Genomic DNA, 26,144 nt, shown 5'->3' on the forward strand with positions numbered 1-26,144 from the left:
ATATTTTCACTTTAGCATTCATTAAAAGTGTGAGGTATCTAAAGTATCCCAAGCTAGCGGGAAATATGATTTATATTTCAGTGGAGTGTGTAATTTTATTTCAATAAACAACATCGTTTTTCTAAAACAGACAGTACTGTATTTATTTTGTACAGTACTTTATTTTATGATTTGAACTCCAGGACGAGTGTGTTAGTTAATGTGACTGAAAAAATAAAAAAAAACATTTGCTCTCGCCAGGGCTCGAACCTGGGACCTTCTGCGTGTAAAGCAGACGTGATAACCACTACACTACGAGAGCTAGTCTTTTGATATAAATAACTGTAGTCAAATAATACAGTATAATGCAAATAATTCAATAACGATGTGACTTCATGAATTTTGATAAAAGATCATTAATATCGTAAATCAAGTGCATACGTCACGTGTTCCACTTAGACGGTGCCGTTTTACAGAAAAAAATTACAAGGGTAGTCATTTCAACCAAGGATTAGGCTTCTACCATAACATAGCATAGCATAGCCTAGCCTAGCCTTATGGAAGGATGGTGCTACCCTGGCGTGCGGTCTACAACATACAGTATTTACACAATAGACAGCGGTCTACAATTTGTCCAAAACTTAAAAATATGTGCTTTAAAAAATTTCTTAGTGAGTTAGTATTTTTAGGTTAGGTTAGTTTAGGTGAGCGCAAATTTTTCTGTAGACTAAAGATATGTCTGTAGACCGCAGACTATAATTAGCACCAAAGATAATGTGTCAGTATGTAAAATCAAGTTGAGACGAAGGACAGACAAATAGATAGATACAGATAAGAGGCGAAAAAAGTCAGACAAATGTACAGACATAAAACGAAGTAAAGACAGAGACTAGAGACTACAAGTTGATTTATCCAAGGGTAGGCCTCTAAAGGCCCAGTCTAGTTTGTCTGTGAATTATATATGATGAAACTAAAAGTAAGTGAGCACAGTAAAAAGAGGAAGACTATCCATAGATTTTTTGCATTAATTTAAGCGGGTCACTTGATTAAGCTCCCTAACGCCTGCCTTTGGGTGTTAGGTTTGGTTTGGTTGAGTTAGATTTGTTTGATTATTTTACATGAAATTGAAATATGTTTGGATAGGTTTGGTTAGCGTTAAGATGGTTAATTGAAATAAGCTTGGGGTTTATCTTAAGTGATCAATTTTATCCCCAAATTGGTACCAAGTATCTAATTTCGGTAAAACTTCAGTGTAATTTCGAGGCCTCACAAAAGGTACTGCAATATGCCGGTTAGTTTTGCAACTAAGGTTCGCCTACTTACCTTAGTTCTTTGTTGTCACACCAAACCAGCCCTCTATTTTCCTTCTACACTTCCGTGAATATCCAGACACTACTTGGTAATTATCACTTCCTGATGAACTCTTACACCACACGAGAAGAGCCTAACTGTCACACCAGATAATGTAAACATTAATTTAAGCGGCAGAGGCTCACACTGGAAGCTCATTGGCTGGCGGCATCTCGATGCTTTTTTTTTTTTTTTTATTGGGCGCCCCCCTACATCCTGTGTAAGGTGAAGCGTTTACAGCGCCCAACAGGGAAACATGCTAAGTTCATGCTTGCCTTTATGTCTCATGAATTCCCGGGCCGGTGGAAGTTGTTTGGACTTACTTCCTAGCCCCCATTAGTCCCTGATCACCTAGCAGGAAAGTAGGTACCTGTGGTAAGTCGAAAGTTGCGAATTCGTATTCTGGGAGTTGTTGGAGCTTCCAATAACTTGATGACATAAACCACTGACTCTTTAAGCTTCTACGCCCTTGACTCTCAATGCTACGTTGATTGACCGCGCGGAGGATACTCTGACCCAAGGTCTATCGAAGACTGTGTGCTGACCCTCTCGGCCTAATACTGGCGGATTTCTACCCCCTAAACAAGAACGGAATATCAGTAAAAAAATGATGAGTAGCGCCCACACTAGTATCCGCTAGACGGCTAAAGTACAGACCTTGCTCAGGTAATCAGGATGTGCATTTTCACACATTCAGTTCCCAGGAACATTCACCCTACGAACCTTTAAAACTGAATACTGAAGAGTAATTAAGTCTGCATATAAAGTATATTTTAGCTTACCTTGCCTATTAATACATACACTTCAGTAATTTGTTAAGCTATAGACAGAATGGTTGTCGCTCAACTTTCCATTAATTACCCCACAACCAAGGATCATTTACAAGTCAATACATATAAATTAATGTCTTCATTCCGTACAAATAATATTTCAGATTTCTGGTCTTAAGGTTCAGTATAGTTCTTCAAGACAGTGACGGATTTCCCAGTACTTGGCACCTTCAATTGCAACACATTATGATTTAAGGCCGGCTATTTTGTTAAGCTTTAGATTTTATTTCCCTAACCTTTCAGGTTCTGAATCCCAATTTGTGTGAAAATAACACGTATTCATGTCAAAGAGTTTCAATACATATCTACTGCTTCAAATAACACCTTCGTCTGGTTCTTTCAAAAACTGGTTTGCTCCAGAAGTACCAGATAAATCACGAGCAGTTGGTTACATGTAAGCTGTTGACACGAGAACATTACTCACAGAATCTTTCACTCGTAATTCCTTTGCTGTACCTGAGTTACATTCGGTAAATATACCCGAAATAAATTAAATAGTTAAGTAAATTTGCACCAAAAAATTGGGAGTAATAATTCTCTTGTTCACCAGAATCAAGTGATGTTGAATTTCCCGCTTAGATAGTGTTCAAAGTAGGTTTCCATGTCTTCAATTCATTTAGGTATTTATTGCTAACAAATAAATGCTAGTGTATTGTTTAAGATACAAAATTGAATAAAATTTTCGTGTAAAATAATACGTAACTCAAGGCGCCTGCGCGGCTCTTACGTGACGTCACTGAACTTGGCCTCCTCTGTGGCCTGACAGTTGCATCGATTGCTGCTCTTGTGATGGAGTCGCAGAGTTGAATTTCTCCACTTTTCTTGATTATCCAACCGTATGTATCACTCAGTTTCTATTTCCCTCGTGATTAATATCTGTAGCTGCCCTACGATAATTATGAAAGAACTAATATGTAAAAGATAACTGGGAATTATCAGTTTAACAGGAAATAAGTCTTGAACTCAATTTCTTACTGCCAGCGTGTAGCTAAGAAGGTGACGAATACATTCAGTTTAGTTTGTTCTGCAGGTGAATGTGTGGAGGCCAAGGGTTGCCAGGCAGGCCGAGTGAAGTAGAAGACGTAGGCTAGTGGAAGACGGTGGTACACCCATCAGGCTGTTATGAGAAAATCAATCTGATCAATTAGGGAGACTTGTTGTGTTTGGCAAGTCTTTGAAGGAACAGTGTGCTTTTATGAGTTTGCAGTTTGAGAAAGTCTACAATGATAGTTTAGAATCTATTTAAATGTGGGTGGTATGGCTGGTGCATATGAAATGAAAGCTATGTTTTAAGATACAGTATACGAATATTCATTAGTTTTACGAGTCATCCTAATTGATCGGATTGATTTTCTTCAGCAGAAAATTTACAAAATTTTTCTTCTTTTTATGAGTCTGTTCTTTGGAGTACAGTATTACCCCTTTTTCTACAAACTTAATAGAAGAAACGTTACCCCAACTTTTTAACCAAGGTTACTCTGCTTATGTTCTAACATATTGTACGAATAATCTTTAGCTTTAAATTTTCTAGATACAGAGAGCAGGCATTACTAATACCCTCTATTGTAAATTACACAAACCAACTATTAAAATGAAGAATCAATTAATGTTGTGAAGGAGTGACACTTAACAGTGTACTGTACTAGCATTATATATTTCTTCCAGTGTTGGGGTTTTTGTTTGTAGAACATTTGATAATACCGTACAGTACTCTAGGACCCTGGTCCCGTCCCGGCGTAACCATCAACTTTAAACAGTTTTTCGGTCAATAATCGTTTTTTCAGTATATATGTGTGTTTTGGATGAATTTCGTGAACCCAAGAAATAAGATTGAAGAAAAATCCCATTTGACAAGTGGCATACAGAAGCCTCTTAGGGGCAGTGTAGGCAAGGGGGGTAATCTCAGAAGACAATCACTTGCCCAAAAACGCCTAGACAAAAATGGTTTGTATTTTATTTTAGATACAAAGAGAAATACAGGTACTGTACTGTATACCAAGTATTATTAAATCCCGAGTGATCCTGAAACGAATATTAACCATTTCTTTTTTACAGAAGATAATTTTTCTTACCATAAGAATATAAAAAAAGTGGCAGAATTGTATTCCCATTTTTTTATTTTTTCCTGAACATAAATCTATTGTCACACTAGCTCTCCTATTGACTGTTTACATTACAGCACTATATGATGTGTCATAGATAAGATGAACCAATAAAACCTACCTAACTTAGGGTAATCTAAGACCTACTGTTCTGTAACATTGTAAAGATATCTTAGAAAATCAGAAAAAGAATATTAAGTTGGTTCAAAGACAGTAAATTTACCCATATGTTAGCTTTGCCACACCTCGATTATACGGTTCAGTTCTGGTGCCCCTCTTATAGAATGGATATAAATTCACTAGAGTCGGTGCAGCGAAGAATGATAAAAATGATTCCGGGACTTTGAAACCTTCCGTATCAGGATAGGCTAAAGAAACTTAACTTGCATTCCCTAGAAAGACGAAGAGTGCGGGGAGATATGATAGAAGTATTTAAGTGGGTGAAAGGAATCAATAAAGGGGATATAGATAAAGTTCTTATAATATCCGAGCAGGATCGGACTCGGAGCAACGGATTCAAGTTGGATAAGTTTAGGTTTAGGAGGGAGATAGGAAGAAACTGGTTCACAAATAGGGTGGTGGACGAGTGGAACAAGCTAAGCAACTTTGTAGTAAGTGTGGGAACTCTGGAAAGTTTCAAAAGGAGGCTAGATAGATTCATGGATGATAGAGTGTGGTAGTAACTCTCGACAGGAGCTGCCATGCACAGGCCAACCGGCCTATTGCAGACTCCTTATTTTCCTATGTTCTTATGTTCTTTGGGTGGATTTTGTGATCTTGACAAACTTCCCATTTCTATGTTCCTCCACAGGTAAACGTATCAGTAAAGATCCCAAAATTAAATAGACATATTTTTTACTTAACTTTTATCCTCTTTGCCACTGATTAGCTCGTTAGCCGCTTGGGCGGTCGGTCACGTCTGTATTACGCACTGTTGGCAAGTACTGGGCATGCACCGGCTCTTGAATGTATCTGAACCTGCTCCATTGTTGGTCAAGTCTGGTCTTGAAACAGCTCACATTTGGTGCCGTCACAACACTCTCTGGCCCCTATCTTTTTCCTTTTCTTACTTTGTATTGAAATACAAAACCAAATTGATGGAAATTGGGTTGGGGGCACAACACCCAAATTAATTTCACAATAATCAAATTCTGTACTGTACAGTATTATAATTTCAAAGTTGACAGGGTCTAAAACAAATATGTTCTGTACAGTACTTTAGTTTCTTGGTGTAACATTAAAAGTGACAATAGACTTAATTTTCATACCAAAATAAAATATATTTTCATATCATGAGGTTGAGTTTGATTGATATATTGTCTGTTGTCATAACTGATGTAGGTATACCAGAAACTGTATCCTTACAGGTGTTTAAACTCAAGTCAGGATGTGACAGTTAATCCTTTATGTGGTTAACTGAGTAAAGTGCCATATAGTAATGTATACAGGTATTAATATGGGTAATTTTAGGTCTGTAATACAGTATATTGATTTCTAATGTCATCTTTTACTTTCAGGTATTAAGCTGGTGGCATTTGCCACTTAAGTTGGACAACTATGGGGTCGTTGTTTCGCAGTGAAGAGATGGCACTTTGCCAGCTCTTCTTGCAAAGTGAATCAGCTTATACATGTGTCTCCGAGCTTGGGGAATTAGGACTGGTGCAGTTTAGGGATGTAAGTAGGAGGATAAGTTGTGTTGTATTCCAAGCTATGAGTAGCTACTGTATTTAAACTGGAGATTATTGAATGAAAGTAGTTTCCCTTGATGGTGAAGGGAAGTTATTTAGAAAAAGGAAAATTTAGTCTGCACTGCAGAGGTGAATGTACAGAATTTCAGGAATAAAACATTTGGTCTTATTTGTTTGGACAACCATTGAGGAATTCTTGTAAGATAAAATATTGTTTATACAGTATATAATATTAGTGGTGTTGAAATACTTCACGTATTTTATTGGAGGCAGTATTATCAAACCATTCATTATCGGTACAGGTACAGTATGTGATGTGTGTAGCTATCCGAACATGTAGTTAATTAATGTATATGTTTATTTTTTCTATAGCTCAATCCTGATGTGAATGCTTTCCAACGAAAATTTGTGAATGAGGTTCGACGATGTGATGAAATGGAAAGGAAATTGCGATATTTGGAGCGTGAGATCCGTAAGGATGGTATTCCGGTCCTCGACACTGGTGAGAACCCTGAGGCTCCCATGCCTAGAGAGATGATTGATCTTGAGGTAAGACAACACTGGTATTTCCTCATTGTAAATGAAGATATTTGAATTACAAGTTTAGAGGAGTCCAATTATATTTACCTTTGAAATACAGTGAACTTGTTTCAAACTTTCAAATGGGCATCATGGGGTACAAAAAAAAGGGGGGTGAACTGGGAGTCATGGGGTACAAAAAAAAGGGAAACGGAAGGAGAGATTCGTGTAAGACTAATGTGAAAAGACACCAGGAAGGCATTAGCCAATTAGAGATATCGTGTGTATAACAAGGTCACCACTCTAAAATTTAATGATGTACTAGTTTACAGTTCATACATTAGTAAACTGCCACTATGTGCTTTTTTGAGCAATTTACAGTGATGTACATTATGGGTACTATACTATTATCCAATAGGTTAAGTTTGAGAAGCTGGAAAATGAGCTGAAGGAAGTAAACAGTAATGCTGAAGCACTCAAGAGGAACTACCTAGAGTTGACTGAGTTGAAGCATATCCTCAAGAAGACTCAGGTGTTCTTTGATGAGGTATGGTGCTGCTGTCTGTGTTCATAGTTTTGTTTTATGGTGTTTTGCCTATTTTTTAGTTGTAAATATAGACTTATTGAATGACACTGTTGCTTTCATGGGATTTTGCTTAGATGTCATCTTCTGTAATTTTGTGTTGGTTTAAAGGAATGTGTTCTGAAATAAGTAAGAAATTTTTAATGTAATCTCCATTAGCTCGACATAGATTCACATATGTAATCTACGTATATTCTATACAGTATTAATATAAAGTACAAAGATAGTCTGCAAATACTGTATGATGTGATGCTGTTGCCTAATGAAAATTCAATGTGGCTGCAATAATCTCAGCAATTCCTTTTTTGGTTGCAGACCCCTAAAATTGCAAAATAAATTTCATGTACCTTTTCATGATAAGCAGAATGCAAAAATCTTTCCCCAAAAGTGGGGCAAATGTTAATATTTAAAGTGTATGTGCTTGTTGAAATTATAGGTGCATTCAACGTAATTTATTGGAAAGTTGTTCCTCAAATTATTTTATCAACCCAGTGAAGAAATTTTATCATAAACATGATAAACTTCAGTTTTGCTGTCCGACTGACTTTTCTCAAACCTTGTCCTTGGCCAACAACTAACCATATGCCAGATTTCATTAGAATTGGTTCTCAAGTTCTATACATACATTTTACATGTTCAAAAACATACAGTTACACTTCAACCCTGAAGGTGGAAGTCAAGAAAATTTATTTGTAAGAAAAAATATTATTAAGTTATAATCATCCTTAATTGACCGATCCAAATACTGTATAGTACAGTAATGTATTTTTCAACCAGTTAGGCATATGAAGCACGTGAACAGTATTTGTTATTTATTGTTTGATGGTTAACAGTTTACTTCTAAAGAAAATACTCAAGTGTTTCAAATTTTGTTTTATTACTATTAGTATGGATCATTGCAAAGCTGTTGTAATATTCTCAAATGCATATATCGTATAAACTCCATGGCTTTCATTTCTTGTCAGTCATGTAATGTAACTTGAAAGTACAGTAAGTGCAATTATAATTTGGTCTGGGTCTGGAATCTAGTCATAAATTTGCCTTTGTGCTGGATGCACAACCACACCTGCAGCATGCCACATATGGGAGTTAGATCTGTACAATATTTACAACTGTATAGGTCTGCACCTGCATAACACATAGACTAATGAAATGATCTCATACACAATCTCCTCTAATGCATGCATGAGCCAAGAGCCCCATAATCAAAATTGAGTGCTAAGTTTAACATGGGCAAGTCATTTGCCCTGTACTAATATGGGAAATAGTTTGGTTAATAAGGTGCATAAGTCCCATTCCGCCCTCGGAGTATAGAAATTTTTATAATTTCGCTACTATCAGCTTACGAGCCATTTGGGTGGTTGGTCTATCCAGTGTTAGTACAGGAGAAAACCGGGCTCTGGAAAACCTGTGATGTTTGATAGGGTCACACTGGATAACACCCCTCTCATGTGTGTCTGGGCCAAGCAGGATTAAAACCCTCGACATATTGGTGAGATATACTGTACACAAATTACTGCAGATTTTCATGTTTGAAAGAAGTACAAAATACTGTACTAGTATCTTTTAATCATCTCTAGTTTTCTCCCACTTTTGCTTATTATGGAATGAGGGGTACAGAAGCTTAAAAGAAAGTGCAAAATAGTGTAAAATGTAGACAGTGACAGGAAATGGCATAGACAGTTAGTGAAAGTATATACTTACCGGTATGCAGACTTATATCCTCAACATTTATACTCAGTTTACAAAGTGAATCTTTTCCATCCACACTTATTTACAATGCATCTGAATATTTTTAAGATGTTAATAAATTTGTTCATGGTAAAACTATTACAGCGTATTTAAATCTGAATGTTGAAGAATTAAGTTATGAATAAGCTTTGATATTTAGGAGTCCTGTTCTGTAAGGTTGAGAATGGAAAAGTGAAACTTAATGTAGGAAATTGGGAATTGGTGGAAAAGTGAAAGAAAGTGATAAGTCATAGTATTGGTAATTTGGATGTAGCTAAGTGTAGATTGTGCAAAAAGCACTTTTGACTCGAGGCCCTCATTTATTGAAGTTGTACCCTCACCGTTCATTAAGATTAGTTTCATATAGAGAGACCATTGATTTCATTCACAAGGGTGATACTGGGAGTGACAGTCTTTTACAAACGGAGATATTATATAGCTTCTCATAAAAATACAGGTACCTATATTTTAAATTTTCATCGAGATGAAATAATCCCCGAGAAAAAAGTTTGTTATTAATCATAAAAAATCCTGACATATTAGAGAGTGAGTATTTGTTGAATACAAAAGTCCAAGTTTGTTATGTCTCCTTCACTTTCACTCTTGTGTGAGGAGGAACAAGGGGTACAAAAACCTCGGAGAAGGGGAAGGGAGGGGCTACAGGAGAGGAGGAGTTCATGACAGAAAAAAAAAACATTACTGTCTTCTGGTGACATGCTGCTTATCTGCTGTATCACAAAACTTGCTTGTTGAAAAAACTAACTTGCTGGTTCACATAAAAATTTGTGGGACTGACCAGGATTGATTGCCAAATTTTTATTGACATTTCAATTTGGCTCATCATGCTTTCCTAACTTAAATAAATTTTCATTAATTTTAGATTGTTATCAGGGACTTATGGTTATGGTGGTTTTCATAGCCTAAGAAGTTAAAACAAATGGAAGTACTGTACAGCACAGTAGTTATAATACACTTATCCGAAGATCTTAATTTTGTAATTGAATTTGCTTTTCAAATTTTTTTCTCCTTTTTGAGACAAATTCTATATAAATGGCAAGTGTTATATCACTGCCTTACTACTGGAAAACTTTATCTAACAGTAAGCCTTATTTTTGCAGGATTTGTTATTTACTCTTTGTAATATGTTTTTCTATTATTGGTAAAGTCATTTCTGTAAATCATGCAATGTGAAAGTTATCATCGCATTAGGGTGTACTGTATAGCTAACCCACATAAATGTGGAAAATGCCATGAATCATTGATGATGATGATCTATTATGTTTTACTTTAATGTTATTGATATACTGTATTGTACCATATACATTAGTCCAATTTTTTTTATGTTATACAATAATTGCGTTAATTTTGAGTATTTATCAGATTTATCAATAATAAAATTTCCTTGGAAAATTTTAAAAGTACATATATAATCACACTTATATTGTTGGTATCAGTAATTTTACAAGATTTTTAGCAAATTGCCATCAAATTAATGTGCCTATTCTCTTTGGGTGTGTGCAAACTTGTCCTGTTGTCTTTTACAAAACTTGTTTTAGGGTAACTTAAATAATGTAGGGTTGCATTTGCCTAGAATGTACTAATTTTGTGGGGTTATTGTGTATGATGATATGAATATCAGAACTGTATATGATGGTGTGTTGAAGATTTTTGTGAGGGATGACTGAACTGTGTTTATAAGCATAACACTGGGTTTGTTATTGTTCTTCCTTAGGTAACAATCTACTGTATTGTTGTGATAACTATAGAGCCTGGTGCTTTGTGAACAGTATATTGGACTATGTACAGTGTTTACATTAATTATTTGTCTTTCAGATGTAGACTGGAACTATTTTATCTATGATGTTTTAATATTTTTGAGTCCATAACTAAGAAGAAAATTCTTAGTTATACTTTACAAAGGTTATTTTAGCTTATAGCACATATTGGTGGTTTAGTCATTGAATGTAAGATACTGTTGACAGGGAATCCTTGAATCACTGTTTTTAATATACAGTAGTTGAAGACTATACTAAAATGTCAGTGGTCAGGCATTTTTTTATCACAGGTGCAAGCTCTTAATCATTATATAAAGCTGCTAGGTTGGAATTACGAGGAACACCCTCTTCCTCATTTATCATTACTCATTCTTTCATGATGCCTTAGTAGGTAATTTCTGCTATGATGTTTCCATTCCTGGTATACCCATTAGTGAAATAACATAGGTTAACCAGATGGATATGTTAAGGAGCAAATTCATCAGGGTTCATTGGGTTCATATGTACCTCTCCTCTGCCTTGGATGGCCTTGCAGTGACCCGTCATGATGTTGTTCATCACCATTGATGCACCTTGTTTCATCAGTACTGTATAAGACAATCTTAAGTGATGAAACATATGTTCACATCCTCTGCCCAAATGCAAATTTGGCTGTCACCCTTGGCTGGACTGCACTGTAGCTTTAGGTTATTTGACTGACCTTACCTGATTCTATGTTAATGCAGTCTGCACTGCATTTCAGCATCATCTCTCAAATATTAATCTGCAATGTGTGACTTTCATTCCCACTTATCCTCAAATTTTAAGACTGATTTTTAGACCTATTGATGCAAGGGCCAATGGCATATGTTGGAACCTCATGATGTATGGATGGATAAGTTTTAATGAAATATATTATTTATCACTCATAGCTACAAGCTTGTGTGTACGCTACAGGGTACTAATCATTTCACCATGGGTCCAATGAATTAACGCCCACATTGTATGGGGCAAATCTGAATCTGATTTCAGCACAATATTGTAATTCAAGTACTACAGTAATCCCTTTTGGGTCATCATTTGTGACCCCAGATGGCTCTTCCTGACATCCTGAAGTGTTCACTTCAATGCAGAAACATCACTCATAACCAGAGTTCTGTACACCTTGCTACCAGTATAGTATATTGTTATACGTATACTATAACTGGGTATATAATCCCTCTATCTTTTAGCAAGCTTACTCTTGCATTGTTGTAGTTCTTCATGTATTGTACAGTACTAGTGACACTAGTGGACATCTAGTAACAATGATCTTTTGCTCCTAGAGTCCTTTTGAAGTCACATTGAAAGATTTTATGTTGGGTAATTTTTGGGTATGTAGTGACATGTTAAGTGTTGTATCTGGGGAGGCATTACATTGTGGACGGTGAATTTTGGCTAAGTGGACATTGTCTCGTCACTTATACACTAATGCCTGCATAAATAAATGGCAGTGTTTTCTTCTCTGACTGCGATGGTCATACTATTCTGTTATACACTACTGCCTGCATAAATAAATGACAATGTTTTCTTCGCTGACTGTGATGGTCATTACATTCTGTTATATTCAACTTTTATGAACAGTTTCAAGCAGTATTGGTGAATATTATGTTGAGTCCAAAATACAAGATAGAGGAAGTACTGTAATGCAAATACTGTCCAATGGAATGAAGTTAGGCAGAAATAATTCACTTAGACATTAGTATGTCTTGAGACAGAGGTAAGGGGCTGTGATTCAAAATCTACATTTATTATACTGTATTACTAATATGTACATCATATAACAATATAAATGAATGGCATAACTTGATACAGCCCCACAAAGCTGGCAAGTGGTGGAAGGCAGTGAGAGATCACTCCGCAATCTTAATCTCATTGTGAGGTATATGGCAAGCTGCCTCAATACCCATTCCAGTTCATCACTATCTCCAGATTATTTACAAACTGGGTTTACTTATTTGTGGTGTAAATTATACAGTATTTACAGTATTCTACTGTAATTTTGGGAAGATTTCATTAATCTGGGCTGGCAGTGGCAGATGCAGCCAGTTGCCTTTTAGTGCTCGACATTCATATGCTCCTTGTGTGTTTTACACTAGATATACAGTATTGTATTAATATGCTGATTGTTTTTTTTTATTTTTCACGTACTCGGGAAACCTTGGATAAATTAATTATTTAATTCTTAGCCTAATTTAAATCAGTTGCTTTGAGGGCTAACCACAAAAGGTATAAGGTGGTGCAAGTGGTAAAGAAACAGCCACATACAGTGCACTGTATATATACCGTTCACAATATGTGTACAGTATTCACAGTGGTAAATCCACTAAAGGTATGGAATTACTTTACTGTATTTTGGTTGTCTCAGATTTTAGTGCACCATAATGTGGAGTTCATATTTTCTTAATGATCTAGAAATTCATTACATAGAACATTTTTAATTTTAAATCAACAAAACCGTTAAATTTGAGCATATTTCACAATGGTTAATCAAAGGTATATATTCACATAAAAATAAATTTGTTAATGGCTGTCAGTTTTCTTGTACTGTAGTACCTACTTGGTGAATTACCTTTAAAAATTCTTGGCTCTTCCCCTGTCCTTTGTAGAATGCTTGGTGAAGAAGTTACTAAAAAGAATGAAGGCAAAAGAGGGAGAGGCTGTACCTGTATTGGTTTTTGTTTCTGGACTCTCTACACTGTAGCAAAGAATGGCCGACAAGTTTATAGATGCCTTAAGTTTTCTTTGTATAACATAGGAATACTGTACTGTACAACACAATTAACATTATGGCTATTTATTTTTGTCATCACACACATTTACGTGCTTCTTTGCATTTACATACTGTGTTTATATTAATATATTAATATTTGCTTTACTGCTTGTACTGTACCTTAGTGTGTATGCAGAGTACTAGATTTGTATCAAAAGAACTAATTTCATTCTCCAGGGTCGTTGTCAATATTTTTTACTTTTACTTTGGATTTTCCCCCTGGATTTGGGTGAAAGCTAAACTTTAAAGACTTTTAATGCTCATGTACTTCATGTTACTGTTCTCGGTCAATTTCAACACATTCCATTTTTTAGGAGCCTCAGTTGTTCTCAAGCAAAGGCAGATGTCAGGAAAAATTCATATTTAGGTATAATTAAATATTACTTTCATATTCAACTGGAATAATAAATCATGATGGCCTGAGATGCTCATATGTTGCACAGATGCTGATTGTCTATTTCAAAGATTGCATTTTAATAATTTTTACCTGTGTGGAAATCTGCCATGCAGGTAACCTTGGCTAGTGCAAACAAGCTTGGAAAATGGCCAGAAAACATTGATGATGACCAGTTACTACCTGAAAAGATTTGCAGACAATTTTTGACACTGATGCTTCTAATTATAATTTTAAGGTTTCATATGGATTAATATTTTTTATTAACTTACATAATCATACCTGTACTGAACAGTTATAGTCAGATCATAAATTCCTTACTACCTATCCTGTCATCTCAATAGGGCTGGTAAACACGATATATAAAGAGTTCAATTCCAAATAGGGCTAATTCCATTTTTAAAGGTTAGCAAAATTTATTTATTTTTCTCAGAGGGTTAATTTATTGTAAAATTATCAGGAATTAAGTTTGTGTTTGTAATAAATTTTGTTATCCCTACGAACAATAACAAGATTCGATGATGTAAAGTCCTGTCATGACCTTGCCACTCACTATGAAAACTCTGGAATTAACCAGAGCAGCTGTACAGTAATTACTATTCACAGTAGCAATTGTGAAATTGTTAGGTGGTAAGCTTGTCCAAAGCCCATAATAGTTCTGTGGATTAGGTGTCATAAAGGCACTGATGATAAGTCAACATGATGGATCTGGTGGTGCTTATACAAAATATGAGTTTAATGTAATTGATGTTTGAATATTGTCATCCTATACTAGAAATGATTGACAGTTTATCAAAAAAATATAAATAATATTTTGTTTATTTTATGTTAATGATCTCATTTTTAAATGAACCAAAAGTAAGTCTTCAAAAACTGCCTGGTAACTTAAGATGTACAATATTGTCATCAGCTCCTCTAATGTCATTTAAGATTATAATATTTTTGCTTAATTTCATGCCACTGTAATCACATCAATATTTAATGCTTATTTATATAAACTGTCACCAAGAATTTTATACTTGTTTAATAATGTAACTAACAGTCAAAATGAAAAAAAAATTGACATTGTTGACATCATAATAAGCAGGCACTGAAATATGAGTTCCTCAAATTAATAATTTAACAAGTCCACAATTTGCTCAGGTTATGCTGTTGCACACTTGTTTACATTCGATTTCTGTTCTTTAATTTACAATAACTTAACTGGTTTAGGATTACTGTATACAGAAAAGGAAATACCAGTTTAAAGCCAGATGCGAGAGCTTTATACATCTTTTGTTGATGTGTTATATTGTACGACACCGAAGGGGTAAAGGTAATTTATGATCTGACCGTATTGGGATGGCTCACTGTTTAACTTTTTTAAGACTAATACTCTAAGGAAAATGAGGAGTGCTTTTAAGACTTGTCATTGTTATAGAACTGTTTTTAGATTACGAGTTAAAGGATAAGATTTACTGCTTCAAATATGTGTAGATCATAATTATATCAATACAGTACTTTATAATTTAGTAAGAATTTATGGTGGAATGAAACTCTGTGGGTACTGTAGTAGTTTACTCTCTCAATTGAGAAATGCTTTAATTCATGGTAATCATTATTCATGGCAACATGATGCAGTTTCAACATTATTAGATATTTAAGTACTGTAACTACATAATCAGTTTTAGATTTATAATGTACAGTACTGTATCATATTAGATATTGGCTGTTATGTTTGGGATAAATTTTACTGTTGTGTACACAGCTTCCCTCTAGTCACATCAGTGCCCTGGGCTGAGCTAACCTATCTTATTTGGGATCTGTCATCCCACTTTGTGCAGGAAAGGGTATAATGGATTTCAACAAATGCATAATGTGGAGTTTTTATATTTTTGATAAGTCTCTATACAGTATAAGAAGAATTTGACTAATTTGCCAGACCAAACTATTAGTTTACAGTAGTTGACACTTATTCCCCAATACAGTACAGTGACCCCTCCGTTAACGAACTCAATCCGTTCCAGAAGGTCGTTCGTTAACTGAAAAGTTCGTTAACCGAAACCATTGTTTCAATGGGTTTTTGGGTAATTGGTTCCAGCTCACCGAAAATTTCCTAAATTCAACAAAAATGGTAGAAAAGTTCACTTACTTTGAGTTGTGTATGTAGAAGGCTCCTGGATGATGATGATGATGATGATGGGATTTAGAATGGGGGTGGAGGAGAAGTCACCCCATGGCACCATTTCACCCATAAAATTTTAGCTCTGGTGTAATTCAAGATTATTTTCTTTAAATCAACACTGCACTGCATTATATATTGTCAATATGTAATATATATTTCAAAATGACCAATAATTTGCTTGGAAACACAGAAAAAAAGCATTTAGTTGAAGAGAGTCTCAAGCAAGATGTTACCTCCAGTGAAAACAGAGAGAGACTAACTCCTGTTTGCTGTGTTAAAAGGCTGGATGCCGCGCATTAAACTAGTCACTTTACCTTCAATTATGTTCAATAATTGTTAAAATGACTAAAAAAAATTGAATATTAAACTTTTAAAATTATTGAATAGTATAAACTTCTTGATATTTACTAAAATAGTAAGGAATTTAAGCCCTAGAACCGATTAATGTATTGGCGGACTGATACTAAAGCTGGTTGCCCGGTCAGTGCAGGCGAAAACATGTTGAGGTCGGTTCGTAAGAACTTCGTTAACCGAATTTTTTTTCGTTAACCGAATTGAAAATCCTTATGGAAGGCAGTTCGTTAATCGAAATTACGTTAACCGACGTGTTCGTTAAACGAGGGGTCACTGTATTAGCAAACTAATGGAAATAGTGAACCCCATAATGCCCCATAAATAGCTAATTGGGAATTACTGTTATATGAATATTTAATATATTAAAACCTGTGTGTGTGTGTGTAATCATTTTATTAAAAAAATGTAGCATGTCACAGGTTTAGAGTTCCGTCATATCCTTGTACAGTATATAATTAGTGTGCATGTGATGTATATACTGTAGTTATTAAAAATTCTGGAATGGGCTTTAGTACCCATGAGAGGGTTAGAAATTTGTACTCTTGATTTTTTACTTTTATTTGTAGTAATACTTATGTTTTTTCCTTAAGGATGTGCCATAACCATATTGGATGTTTTTTATTAGTGTGACTGCCTCACATATTTACACAATTAATTACACAAGTAACAGTTTTTGTAAATCTGTTGAAACCCCGTGGCGTGTTTTCCACTCGAGCACTGACGAACCCCAAACCACCATCACCACAGGCTATGTACCCTCCCAACCTTCCTTACGACCAAGATGTGTATTTTGACGATGAAGAGCGAGTTAATCTGCTGACGGACTCATCACTTCACCAGCTCAAGCATATTGGGTAACTAGTGTAGTGTGGTGATGCTTCTGTTTTCGAGTTCCTACCGAAGTCTTCCTCTACTCTTCTACCATATGTGACAGGTTGACTCTTGGTGTGTTTTGAGTTGAATTGTATCTGGTTAGTGTAGGAAGTATTGTTTCAGAAATAATCGGCTTTCAACTCAGGTAAGATATCTATATTGGCATCATTACAAGACCACTGTGATGACATTTCTGTGTTGTATTTAAAAGTCACAAAATATAAAAAAGTTGCACCTCAGTATTTTGCTATTTAAACTAACTAATTATTTTCATTTAAGTGAATAAAATGTACAAGTATCTTCTTACATATCTATAATGATTCTTATGTAACAGTAATTTGTTATATAATAGAGGGAAAAATACTTTGGATACAACTAGATATGTCTGCAATCACCACTGGTATGTTCTAGTTGGGTGTGACCAGGTTTATTCATCAATCACACTTGGATCCTGTTAATACTGTACAAGGAAACTTAGTGACCTTTATTGCTGTTATCTGTCTCTGGGAGATTTAGCCACAATAGATTACCAAATGTATATCCATCACACAATATATATTGTTACCTGCACCTCTGACCAACATACAGTACTCCTATTCTGAAGTAGTACAGCTAAATAATTTGTCTTAATTCTTGATAGCGTATTTGGAAAAAGAAATGCACCACAACCCACTGCATGACACAAAATTTACGTTTCCTAATTTTCAGCTTTGTGTAAAAAAAAAAAAAAAAGTCGAGTATCCAGAGAAAACCTTTGTAATTCAAGAATACCATTAAAGAATTTGAAAGCATTGAAAGTTGAAATGAGTTATGTTGAGAATATCATGGTGAGACAGGTAACCTAAATACTCTACTGTAGTAGTTGATTAAAAGAAAAGTAAGTTTGGGTTCTGCGTAGTTATATAACATGCGGCCATTTATTGTAGAGGAATTTTTCTCACGCATCACCTTAGTTTTGTAAGTGTCATCACCAATAAGTTTTTGCATCTATTTCTCTTTATTTCTTCACTCAAACTCCTTCAGTTGGTTTGCTTTATAAAGAATATTACGGCTTTTAGTTTAATTTATTTTACTAGTGTGCACATCCTCACTACTGGAAGATTGAAATTGCAGTGTCTGAAGATAAAATAGTCATTAAGATATTTTTGTAAGAACAGTATAACAGCAAAAGAATCCAGCAAATAGCCACAGAGAAAGAAATTCTTGAGCCTAATGTGTCACAAACCTTCAGGATTAAATTGATTTGGTTAACGTGGTCTTATAATGGTGACAATATTTTATTGATTTTTTCTTAGTGCTTTCTGACAATATTTGAATGGCAGTTTGGGAGGTAAGTGGAGTGCAGCTTGCTAAATCCAGTTTAATCTTTTGACATACACTTGAGCATTTTAATTTTCCATATCTTCCAAGGCAACTTATAGCACAATCTGGGATGTAATATCCCTCTTTGCTTTAAGTATTCACCATTTTTTAACCTTGAATGTAGTGCCACGACAAGGGTAGAGATGAGATTTTATTTCAAGAAAAACATCTAAAAAAAAAAATGCATGGGCTTTTCTAAGTTACACAATTGTTTTAGTGGAAGAAAAAGTAGTTTTGTATTTTTTGTTTGAGATAATTTAGCAGTATTGATCCAACTTTATATGCTTCTCTGCTTATAATGTTGTTTGTTAATAGAAAACATGATAGAAGACTCATGGAGTAAAATTTTATTTGCTTTTGATAAACCATACTTTTATGATTTTATTTTTTTTGCACAAAAGCCTTGTAGACAACATGCTGGACATTTTGAAGGGATCATCCTACACTGAATGATAATACAGTAATGCCCTATTTCATAATTTTATTTTGATGAATAATTTATGCCCAGATTTCCTCTGAATTTTCAAATACACGGTCCAGCCTTAATAAGGTTGTCACAAAATTTATCGGATACATTATGGCATATTGTGTTTATTCCTCTCAACTTTAGTGGGGGGATAGATCAAGGGGAATTGGGACAGTTGAATGATATACCTGTATACGGTAACAAATGTCAAACAAATAAGGACTAAAACAAAAACTAAAAAATTATGTACACTGTACATGTGGTACTTGTACATCAGCTTATATAATGGGGTGTATTCCTGGTAAATAAAGTCAGCTGCTGAAAAAAAAAAAAAAATATGCTGCTTAAACTATTACGGAATATGTTCTGTATTCATGGAATGTGGCAGTCGAGTGAATACAGCACTTGCCTCCTCATCCATGGATCGGTGGCTCAATCCCCGGGCACTCCCAGTTCACCCAGCTGCAGATGAGTTTACAACTTGTGGAAGGGAATGCAATACTGGCCATGCTGCCTCCTTGTATACTGAAGGCTTGGTACACAATGTGCTGTAGCTTCACTGTTTGTAATGGGCAGTCCATACCTGTAGGACCCGCTTTCATTTTGTCAATTAATGTACCCCTGTACTATTATTCATATACAAAATTAAGATAAAAAATCTCTAAGAATATTTAGTTATATTGGGGGGGATTAAACAGGCAAATATGTGTTTTGAAACTGTAAAGGGAATTATTATAAATCACCCTTGTAGAGCTTTTTTACCCCTAAGCTGGAGCTATGAATTATTGAGTTTTAACTTGATTTTTTTTTAATGCTTATGGCATATCTTCTATGACGTTATGTTGCACTAAATTTGGGTTTCTATTAAAATGTGAAAGTAAATTATAATTATTGTATTTAAAGCAGTACTATTTTGGGCACCTCAGATATTCTCTACAGAAAAAGTTATTAATCTTGATTGACAAAAATCCGTCTGAGATAGATTTTGTACTTCTGGCTCAACAAATCAAGGGGAAAAAAAAGTCCTACTATATACAGTAGATGGAGGTGTCCTTATGATGGTATAAGCTTTTTTGTTAGTAATGGCATGGTATAAAATGGTGATGAATTAATAAGTACAGTACAGCCGTTTTCAGTTGAACTCAATTATTTCATCTTCCCACTTCAAAAACCACAGTATTGTACAGTTCTGTAGTGAGAGGACCATTTTCAAAATCTCATGCAAAATTTTTGGAGCTCAAAGTGAAGGAAATGTCAAATTTGAATTAAAAAAAATTACCGGGTACATTAGGAACAGTAATTTACTGTACAGTATTATGATCTGTAAGCTAACACATGGCACTTAAACCACCAAGTCACTTATTTCATTTTAATACAGTACTGTACTCCAGTAATTGTGTATGACAGAATTTTGTTATACTGTAATTTTCCTGTTGAGTGACTAGACTGAAACACCATTTATTAAGGTTGGACTTTCGTTCCTTTTGTGTGTTTACAGAACTGTGTGGATTTAGGCACAAGTCTGTGTGTTGTTGTTTGTTTAATTGTTGGATATAGGGTTACTGTACAGTTGTGTGTGTGAGGGAGATTTCAGTGAATGTAATGCATGCATCCTGGTAGTTCTTGGGTAAAGTTTTGTCAGCGTCACTTCTTAAAACCAACCCTCTTGATTCACAAATTTACAAAATGGATAGGAAATTTTCCCATTAAAGTAGCCACAGTATGAAGTAATTGAGGTGAAGTTGATGAAAACTGAGGAATATACAGAGCTTAAATTTGTAAGTTAGAAAATGTAGTTAGTAAAGCCAAAATGGTGTATGGGGAATGGCAGTGAATTGAAATGATTTAAGATATTGCACTCATAAGGTTAATGGTGATTTGAGGTGTTGCACTAAGATGAATAGTGAACTTTTGATATTGCACCCAGTATAGTAAAGTTAAAGCAAATAAGGTGTTACACTTAAAGTGATTAAAAATAAAATGTTTACACTTTAGTAAGGTGGATAATGATGCATGTATAGATGAAATAACGGTTAGAAAAAAGAGTACAGTACAGTATTGTATTTGGGTAAGGAATGGAAATACAGATGTGTAAATGCTTGGTGAAGGAAAACCCAAATTACAGTACATTATTTGCATGGAGCACTCTCCTTTCACTAAGGTATCAGCTTCAGTATTATAGGGTGAGTTATTTACTTGGAGGAATTATTGGAGAAGTTCTTAAAGTTGTAGAGGTGCTGGTCGACTTCATCCAACCTCAGATGTTGAGTGAGTATCATTCTTGTTGCTATTAAAGTTTGCTTCTTCCTTGTTAGTGCTTATAGAGATCAGTGTTTTGCCATTTTGTTTTTGGAAAGTAGAATACTGTATCATGTTTAAACTGTGGTCTCCTGTTCTTAACAAATGTAAATGTATTTAATTCATCACATACTCTAACTATACAATTAAAGGCTGATTTCTCTGCTTGATGTTAGAAAATTTAATATCATAAATATTCCAAAATGGTAATAGAACTTGGCACATAATGGTAAGAAGAAATTCTCCGAACATAGTATTACTTTATACTTGTAATCTTTCTTTTTCGTTGCTGGTTGTTAGCAGTGCTGTGACACTGATTTCACTTCAGAAACTGAGTGGGGATGGTGCATTTACATCCAGAGGGATGGAAAGGAAGTAAACAAGCTTGCATGGTTCATGGATCTAGTTTTGGCATACTTGTGCTCTCTAACCCTTGTCTCTTCCTTTTGCATATCCTCCCACTGGCATTCTTTTCAAGACTGGTTTGTATTCTTAACCTTCCTAACAAGCATTCCCACCCATGTTTGCCTTACAGTTCAAGAGTAGTATGCTGCTCAACACCGTATAGCCAGCTGCTAGTGGATTGTGGGGTAGTAAAAAAATAATTGACAGTTTTGTAGGTGAAACAGGACAAGTTTGCACCCTTGGTTGGTTTGTAAACCATGTAAAAAAAGCCCATGATGTTTTTTTTTTTATACAAATTTTGTTATAACAAATAATTAAAGAATTGTTTCCCCCTCAATTGTGGCTCACACTCTACCCTTGTCGGAAACCACTGTGGACACTCATGGGCCTCCATTTGCGGTGGATCTTTTGATTTCATCGAATATTATTGAATGTTCAGCGAGAGGGTAGTCTGGAGTCTGGTGGGCAAACGAGTCTTACTCAAAACCTGCTACCAGAAGACTCTAAGGGCCCCATCCAACTTGGGTATGTATGTCTTATTTACTGTTTCTTTTTGTTGTATAAATGTTTATGAGAGTGTTTATGATGAAACAAAGGTACAAGTCATCAAGATCAATTTAAACGTAATACAGTACATTATATTACCTGTACTTGTTAGAAAAAATGCAAAGGTAAATAATGGAACAGTAGCTCATATTTTGATTAGTTTATTAACTCTAATGATTATTTACTACTCATTATGGATCCTTTATATGAAAACCTTGGGACTGATGGTGTTTTGAATTTCAGATACCCGGTATATTTATTTTTTGGATGTCAAGGCTAGCCTATTCAGGCCCGGAGCCAGACCTCTGGCCTGACCACCGTTTCTTTGCTCTTGAATATTGAAATTTTTACAGTAAATGTGATTTTGCTTAGGTATTTTTCACTGCTGTAGGTTCTGGTCAAGTTTGGTTTTATATACTGTCCTAGTACTGTAGATAAAACAAGACAAAGTTACAGCAATGAGATTCTCTGACCCACGCACACCATCGCTTCTTGCCACGCACAGTTGCTGCTGTTCTAGTTCTGTTTATACTTAAGGAAAGTTTTACAGTACAATAATATGTTTTTGCTTTTTTTCCTTAAGGCTTAGCTGTTATTAGTGTGTTTATAGAAGTTTAAGGGTAACAGGATCAGACATGGAAACAGCAGCAGCCAAGTTATTTCACTGGCTTATCAGTTGCTCTGCAGACTTGACTTACATTTTCCTATGCTATTACAACTTATTGTGTGTTTCATTGAAATCATAGTTATAACCGAGTTGAAATACAGGGGGTTTGGATGGGGGTCATCCAGTGATTGCAAGACATACTAAACATAGTGGAGAAAATGTATGGATTTCACTTTAACAGTTTCCTCACAACCATATTTTACATGTTGAACCTGTGTGCTTGCACACACAGTACAGCTTTTCACAAATCTAAGTTGTTGGTGTAAAGTTTATTGGAGTACTGTACTGTATCTTTATCTGTTCTTCTTCATTAATATAGATGAATTTATTATTGATGAAAAGTTAAACTGTTATCAGTATCCGTGTGATGGGTCAAGTTCGGTGGGGGGAGGTGTCTTGACCCTGGAGTGTACCTGGTGGTGGAGACAAAGGCGGGCACAGGCCAGCTTGGGATACTGGCAGTGAGTACCTGCAGTATGTTTAGGTGGAGACCAGCAAAGGTGAAGTGTCAGGTGCATCATGCCCTCCTTTGGGGCTTTGCTGAGCCATAGTGGCTCTGGCTGGTGGAGGGGCATCTTTCCATCATTTGCTATACAATAGGGTCTGGATGTGTCTCTTGGGCCACTGTTCCTCTGCATCATGTGGCATGCTGCATATGTATCAAATGTGGTGTCCAAGTGGATACAAGGTTTCTATCCTTAGAGTCGCTATTTCATCCTAGGGCACACACTGTCGACCCAACTGTAAATGGGTATCTAATTGTACATATTGGGGAAATGAAAGCGGTCAAGTGTGGTGCTGGCCACGCTACAGTGTGCTGTATCCTCATTGTCTTTAATGGACAGTCATGTCTAGGAATCCTCTTTTCCTTGTCGTTATCCTTTCATCCAAGATACATAGAGATATGCAAAATGTCAGAGGGTGTCACCTTTGATTGGTTGATTGATACTCGCAAACAGAAGGGTCTCTTTGAGAAATGGGTCCCATAAAAAAATGAATTTGTTTAGAAAAACAACATGATTTGGAGATCTTTTCAGTTTCTCTAAATTAAGTATAAAGGATCTGCGATCTGTAGTATAATGATTGTATTATCAGAACAAGATTAAAGAAAATAATAACATAGACCTTATTAATAAATGTGTTTCTTTATACACCTTTCTATATACTGTACTGTATACTGTTTTTGCTATGTATTTGTCTCCATTTTAGTAGTGTACCTTAAGGATAATTCGTGCTAAGATTTTATTTTATTTTTTAATCATAATGAATTAAAATACAGGGTGCTGTTTTAATTCATAGGATGAACTAGGGGAATTTATGTAGATCAAACGAGGTGGGTTTTTTATGAGTGCGAAATATTGCATTTTTATAGGTTTCCTGTAGAACTTGTTAAATAACTGTACTGATCAGTAAGTTTATTATTTATTTGTGAGCTTGAAATTAAAAAAAACTGATGGTAATGGTGGAGCAGATGGTTAGCTCCAGAAGGACTTTATGGAATTTCAGAAAGAAAGTGAATATATAATGGTCTTGATACAGTGGTAAAGTTTTCTACAATATCTTTTGTTATTAGTCAGGATCATGTGGATGGGAGATGATAGTTGTGTGATGTATATAAGGCATAAGTGTTTTATGTGTTGCTACAGTAATGTAATGTGTGTGTAGTGACCTAGAATCATTAGTTACTGAGTTTGGCATGAAGAATGGCTGTTTGATATAGATTTTTCTCTGAACACTTGCACCAGGTTAAACTTAACGTAGACTCGTGAGCAAATTAGATTTTTCTGTTTCTTTTGTTGGATTTATGTAGCTTAGCTTGCAGGTATATTAGTCATCCTTAAGTTTTGAAGTACAGTACAGTCGTATTTTTTACAGTATTTGGTAGATCTTCATTTAGTAATTCTGAAGGGTTGCAATTTTATAAAAGATCAAATAAATACATAAGTACAGAACTCTATGTGAAGTCTGGTAGTGAGATGTGGATAGAGTACAGATAGAAGTTTGGTATAAACATTAAGATGTATCAAAAACAGTATTTTTAGGTTATTTTTATGGATACAGTGAACCCTCACTTTACGCGGTTAATTCAACCCACGGCGGCCTGCGTAAAGTGAGAAACGCGTAAAGTGAACAACATAACATGGGATTAATTGAAATAGAGACTGGGCCGACCCCCAAACTCCACTTTTTCACGACACAATACGTACGTTTTACTAAAAAAAATATCTTGACTTAATGATGGTATTCACCCACATAATATAGAAGGGAACAGTCAATAAACTGAAGGTTAGGTTAGAAAAAAACAAGGTTGGGGTTTACACTTACGTTAGTAGAAGAGATGGGTCGGCGTAGGGGAATGGAGGCTGGTTCCGAGGCAGAGGGCAGGCTACCGGCCCTCAGGTGAGTCTTCATCGGTGTCATCCACACTTACTAGTGCCTCCCTGACAAATCCCTCAAAGTCATCATCACTGTCTCTGCCTCTGTCACTGTAACTGGCTTGGGCTGGCTGTGGTGGGTTGCGGGCGAAGAACTCTGTTATGCTTTGCTGACGGCTGGTGTTTATGTTGTCGTGATAAACCTTGATGTAGGGCTCCATAGTCTGCAACAGCTGGGTAGTGAAGATTTCATACCTGTTTGCGTCAGGGTCGTCGGAAAGGAGGAGCTTGACTTTCTCAATACATTCGATGGCACCCCTAATATTACTATGGGATAAGCGGCATTCTTCTTGGGATGACGCACCACCTGCCTCTTCACTGACGTCATCATCATCTACCATCTCGTCGGTAGTCACATCAGGATGTCGTCGTTGGTGGTCTCGGAGAAGCCTGCAGCTGTAACACTCTGCGCAGCTTCTCTGGCAAGGTCCACTGCTACTGCAACAGTCTGAACCTCACCAGTCACAGATTTACTCTGCCTAACACCCGGAATGCCTTGCAACACATGTCTCCATGCGTGACGAACAGTTGCAACAGACAGCTGATCCCATGCCTCCACCAAGAAGTCCACAGCTTTCTTGACGTTGAATGTTCTCCAGAATTGTTTTAAAAGTACTTCTTGCTCTGCCAACTGTTGATCCTTGTCGTCTTCGCTTTTGCTATCGGTGTTGGTGTCACTCAGGTTACGCAACTCTTCCTTTGTGTTGGTGTAGTAGTTCAGTCGGTTGAATTTTTTAGCAGAGAATGCAGCTTTTACATTACAGATCAATTCTTGGTCCATGGGTTGTATTATAGACGTAGTGTTGGGAGGAAGGAAGACCACTTTTATGTT

At 35.7% G+C, this 26,144-nt stretch overlaps 1 protein-coding gene and 1 non-coding gene across 3 annotated transcripts in view; one reads left to right on the top strand and one right to left on the bottom strand.

Annotated features, from left to right (window-relative positions):
- Nucleotides 1-228: 228 nt before the first annotated feature.
- On the bottom strand, nt 229-301 carry Trnav-uac. The gene has a single exon. It is a non-coding gene; the product is annotated as a tRNA-Val (tRNA).
- Nucleotides 302-2,895: 2,594 nt separating this feature from the next.
- The window catches only part of LOC121863513 (V-type proton ATPase 116 kDa subunit a1-like), a 39,715-nt gene continuing 16,466 nt past the window's right edge, over nt 2,896-26,144 (top strand). Inside the window, exons 1-5 of one of the 2 annotated variants that reach the window (XM_042362192.1) lie at nt 2,896-2,995; nt 5,779-5,935; nt 6,322-6,498; nt 6,887-7,015; nt 17,008-17,114. In XM_042362192.1, the coding sequence (XP_042218126.1) occupies nt 5,819-5,935; nt 6,322-6,498; nt 6,887-7,015; nt 17,008-17,114 (530 nt within the window). In that variant the 5' untranslated portion in view covers nt 2,896-2,995; nt 5,779-5,818. Of the gene's footprint in view, nt 2,996-5,778; nt 5,936-6,321; nt 6,499-6,886; nt 7,016-17,007; nt 17,115-22,103; nt 22,190-26,144 lie in introns of both variants that reach the window. The other variant, XM_042362193.1, reaches the window with a different exon arrangement.

This window comes from Homarus americanus, unplaced genomic scaffold, assembly GCF_018991925.1.
Source record: "Homarus americanus isolate GMGI-L3 unplaced genomic scaffold, GMGI_Hamer_2.0 scaffold41366, whole genome shotgun sequence".
Taxonomy (NCBI): Eukaryota; Metazoa; Arthropoda; class Malacostraca; order Decapoda; family Nephropidae; genus Homarus; species Homarus americanus.